This window comes from Sinocyclocheilus anshuiensis, unplaced genomic scaffold (genome assembly GCF_001515605.1).
Source record: "Sinocyclocheilus anshuiensis isolate Anshui unplaced genomic scaffold, SAMN03320099.WGS_v1.1 scaffold2276, whole genome shotgun sequence".
Classification (NCBI taxonomy): domain Eukaryota; kingdom Metazoa; phylum Chordata; class Actinopteri; order Cypriniformes; family Cyprinidae; genus Sinocyclocheilus; species Sinocyclocheilus anshuiensis.
In genome coordinates this window covers 23,136-27,569 of record NW_015542580.1, presented here as the reverse complement: position 1 = coordinate 27,569, position 4,434 = coordinate 23,136, and the positions used below count along the sequence as shown (strand labels likewise).

Here is a 4,434-nt window from a genome sequence, read left to right as displayed (position 1 = left end):
CTCTTAAGGTCGCACCAGCGCTGCTCGTGTTTTTGATCTGATGTTTTCGAGATGTTTTACTGGACAAAAGCCTTGAAAACCTTTGATGAGAACTGATTAAGTTACATTTTCAATATCTAACAGTTTAGTGCACATCGCCCTAATGACGATCAGTAAATTTGAGACTAATACTCAATAGTGTTAAAAATTACTAATACTGCATATCTGAATCGGAAACAAAATAATAATACATAAAACACTTTATTACAACACACACGAGTGTAACGGTGAAAATGCAGCAAATGTTCAGACGTTGATTGCGTGCGTGACGCGCCGCGGTGACGTTCCGAAGCAGATGCGCGTTGGTTTCACCCGATCCACCTTAAACCCACAGCTCGTCCGCCCTCCTGCATCTGCCCCATGATCCTCTTTCATTCATCAGTGTGTGTGTGTGTGTGTGTGTGTGTGTGTGTGTGTGTGCGCAAAAACAGCGCACGCATCTGATCCGACACACTCACGCAGAGTCACCGGACAGACGCGCACTGCGCTAAACCAGCAACTAACGCGCTTGATTCGTGGATTTAGCCGGATTCCTTCTGCTTTGCCCCGTGGAGCTCCCTCTGGATGTTACGCTCGCAGTCATGCGCTGATTTTTGGTCTCGTTCAGGACATATTGATGGATGTTTGGCACATGGACTGATGGATTTGACATTATGGGAGTCTGTCTGTAGGTACGTATCACACACACACCACACACACACACACACACACACACACACACACACATGCGTGTTTACTTTAAGATATTCTAAATATTTATCTTTATGTATGTATACGCTGCTGATCAAAGTTTGGGGTCAGTATTTTTTTCTTTTTTAAGAAATACTTTTGGTATGGAAATATTTTTTTTGTATAAAATCTTGCCTAGAATGATCCCAAATGTGAGCGTTCGACAATTTCTGAAATGTTCTTACGAACGATTTATAAAATGTCCATACACAAAAATGTTCCTAAATGCATTCCACTTTATAAATTGCAGTTTATCTTAAATTCAAGTACAGTAACAAATGCATCAACTCCATGTATAAAATGGCCACAAATTTCCCTTTATGGTTCAGAAGTTTGGCATCCATTATCAAGCTTAAATCTAAAAATCTAAATGTACTTAATTATTTATCAGAAAATCATAGATAATTAATTATTTAATTTCAGTGACGCTTTCACTTGTGGCCTCCGTTTTGGATCTCTTCATTTCTTACCTTTATTTGCTGCTAGTCTCTCTCTCTCTCTCTCTCTCTCTCTCTCTCTCACACACACACTCTGAAGGGAGCCGTGACAGTATCACAACTTGGTAATACTTTACTTGGTAATTACTTCTTAGATTATTTATATTTTCAAAGTATTTTACAATAAAAAATGTTTTGCAGTGACATCATATTGTTGCAATATATTTATATTCAGGATGATTGTACCATCACAAAAAAAAGGTTGAGAAGCTTGTTTGAGTGCACATCACAAACTAATGCATTATATCAAAACATTACATTATAATAAACCAATATAAGTGTTATAAGTAATAATAGCATATAGATCCATTAATTTTTACTGTAGTACTGTATTCTGTGCTACTGTATTATTTTGTGAGGCACACACACACACACACACACACACACACACACACACATCCGTGTTATTTAATGCGGAATAAGGCAGGATTGGATGGAGATCGTGTGTGGATCTGTGAAGCCGGAGCTCTTGCGTTTATTCAACTCGCGTTTATTACTCAAAACGTATGTTCATAATCATATTATGCGCTTCAGGCTGTGTGTGTATGTGTGTTTGAGCCTGCACACGCACACACACACACTCCTCCCCCAGCGGGCTTGTTTTCATTCATAAGTTTCCTTTTTCTTGTAGTTCTGCATTTTTTTCGTGAACGCGTTTTATGTTTTTTTAACATATTAATTACATTTCTCAAAGATGCACGGATACAAAACAATATAATATTAAACGCATAATAACCAGGAAAAAATATATTTGCATTAAAAAAAATTATTGCCGATTATTTTTATTGATATTAAAACGCATTAGTTGCGCAGCCGATATTAACGCAAAGTTTTCCAATCTGTGCTTTCCAATTTGCATGCTTACTTTCATTAGCTCAACTAGTATATTCGGTTCTCTCCGTCTGAACCTCTGAACTGAAGAGTAAAACGAAGCCTCGTGGAGTTTCGGACTCGTCCCGCATCATAAAGCTCTCTGAGAAGCGCGTGAAGCTCCGTTTGATTTGAAGGCTTCCTGCTCTGTGTGGCTCTGCATTTTAATGTTAACCAGCCATACACATGCAAATCAGGACGGGAAGTGTTTGTACTTTACTTCAGAGGTCGGTACAAAGTCTTGTTAATGGTCAACTCTCTCTCTCTCTCCGCTCGGGGCCAAGAACGTTTTAAGAATCTAACAAATCTTTTTTGGAATTGAAAGGCTCCATTGATGTTAAAGGTTCTTCAACCAACCACTAGATGCCAATAAAGAACCTTTGTTTTTAAGAGTGAGGCTTCATCACAAAAAGGTGTTTAAAAAGTATTGGGTTAAAGTGTGCATGCTGAGAATGTCCTGTCTCTCTCTGTCTGTCTCTCAGGGTGTCAGATGAATATTGCATCCGTGTTGTTTGGTGTTGCTGATCGTGTCTTATGGATCTCCACGGTCAGCGCGGAGGGAGCGTCAGACATGCGGACCTCCCGTCTGGGGCCATCCTGTCCCTGGACCAGATCAAAGCCATCCGCTCTTGCAACGAGTACACGGAGGGCCCGGCTGTAGCACGCAGCCCGGCCCCGGGGCCGCCTCGCATGCCTCCACCGCGCAACGCGGACAAGCAGGAGAGGACTCACGAGGTGATCCTGGTGAACGTGAATAACAGCTACGAGCACCGATCGGGGCATCCGCCGGCGCTCAGCAGGTCCACGAGCACTGGCAGCGCCGCCAGCTCCGGGAGCAACAGCAGCAGCGGTTCGGAGCAAGGCCTGCTAGTGCCATCGCATTATCGCAACCGTGCCATACGGACTCAGCCGAAATCTCTGAATGCATCCTCGCATCCGTTTCTCCCGCCGGACGTTCCGCTTAAACAGTCGCAGACGGAAAAACTCAACTCGCCGCATTTATACATCTGCGAGAGCTGCGGGAAATGCAAGTGCGGTGAATGCAAGGCCCCACGTCCGCTCCCGGCACGCCTCGCGTGCAACGGACAGTGCCTGTGTTCGGCCGAGAACGTGTTGGAGCACGGGACGTGCATGTGTTTGGTCAAAGGGATTTTCTATCATTGCTCGAAGGACGATGACGACGTGGGCGACCCGTGTGCGGACCGGCCGTGTTCGCTGTCGCATCCGCAGTGCTGCTCGCGCTTCCTGTGCATGGGCCTCATGTCGGCGCTCTTCCCGTGTCTGCTGTGTTACCTGCCCGCTAAGGGCTGCGTGAAAGCGTGCAACTCGTGCCACGACCGCGTGAACCGGCCTGGATGCCGCTGCAAGAACTCTAACACCGTTTACTGCAAGCTGCAGAACTGGAACCATACGCCGGGAAAACCGTCCTGAGAACTCGCCCATATTTCGTTAGCTGAAAAAAAGCAAATTTTGCTGCTGCAGGATGCGGAAATTGCGAATAGGGCGGGGCGATGGGGAGGAGTTATGTTAATGAGCACCTGCTAAGCCACGCCCCCTCACTTGTTTCTTTTCTGAACCAGTGTTTGCCTTACCTGACTGTGTACAGCTAGTATCTAACATGCGATGGTGCTTTGGAAACGCCTCCTCCTACCAAACCTGTGAAGGACTATGTGATATGTAGCTGTTCTCGGATCTACAGACGCGGTCGTTCTGAAACTGTCCGTTCGGTCTCATGTAAAGTTGTATGTTCAAATGCGTAAGAGGAATTTACGGCTATTTTTAAAAGGAAATGTTAAAACTTAAATCTTTTTTTTTTCGTTGTTGTTGTTGATGTTGTAAAAAAATATTTATTATGTGAAGCTCTATTATTTTATGATATTTATTGCAAAGGACAGATTTACTCATGTCTGAATATAACAAAATATCAACACTTACTGCAACATGAAAGAATGGGGAAACAGATGGAGCCATGTTAACTTTAATGCAAAAATATACAAATTAATGCAAAACGCTCTTGTCTAGTGTCTCATTTTGTGTGAAGGAAACAGCTGAGAGTTTGAGAGTCAGAGTTACTTGAACTAAAGTTGAGTTTATTTAGGATTTGATTATTAAATCTGCGTTGCAGAAGTTGAAATGTGTGTGATTCTGCAGGACAAAATCAGACGTGCAGCCCTCAGATCTGTGTGTGTGTGTGTGTTTGGAGCAGGGCTGTGTGTGTGTGTGTGTGTGTGTGTGTGTTTGGAGCAGGGCTGTGTGTGTGTGTGTGTGTGTGTGTGTGTGTGTGTGTGCGTGCGTGTTT

General features: G+C 43.7%; 1 protein-coding gene across 1 annotated transcript; it reads left to right on the top strand.

Annotated features, from left to right (window-relative positions):
• Nucleotides 1-345: 345 nt before the first annotated feature.
• Nucleotides 346-4,183, top strand: LOC107694400 (protein sprouty homolog 1-like). The gene is made up of 2 exons (XM_016494088.1): nucleotides 346-710; nucleotides 2,618-4,183. Exon 2 carries the CDS (start codon nucleotides 2,670-2,672, stop codon nucleotides 3,564-3,566), a length of 897 nt encoding a protein of 298 aa, XP_016349574.1. The 5' UTR covers nucleotides 346-710; nucleotides 2,618-2,669; the 3' UTR covers nucleotides 3,567-4,183.
• The last annotated feature ends 251 nt before the right edge of the window (nucleotides 4,184-4,434 follow it).

Excerpts from the sequence above, each read along its gene's own strand:
- LOC107694400 (XM_016494088.1), top strand. The coding sequence starts at position 2,670 with ATGGATCTCCACGGTCAGCGCGGAGGGAGCGTCAGACATGCGGACCTC.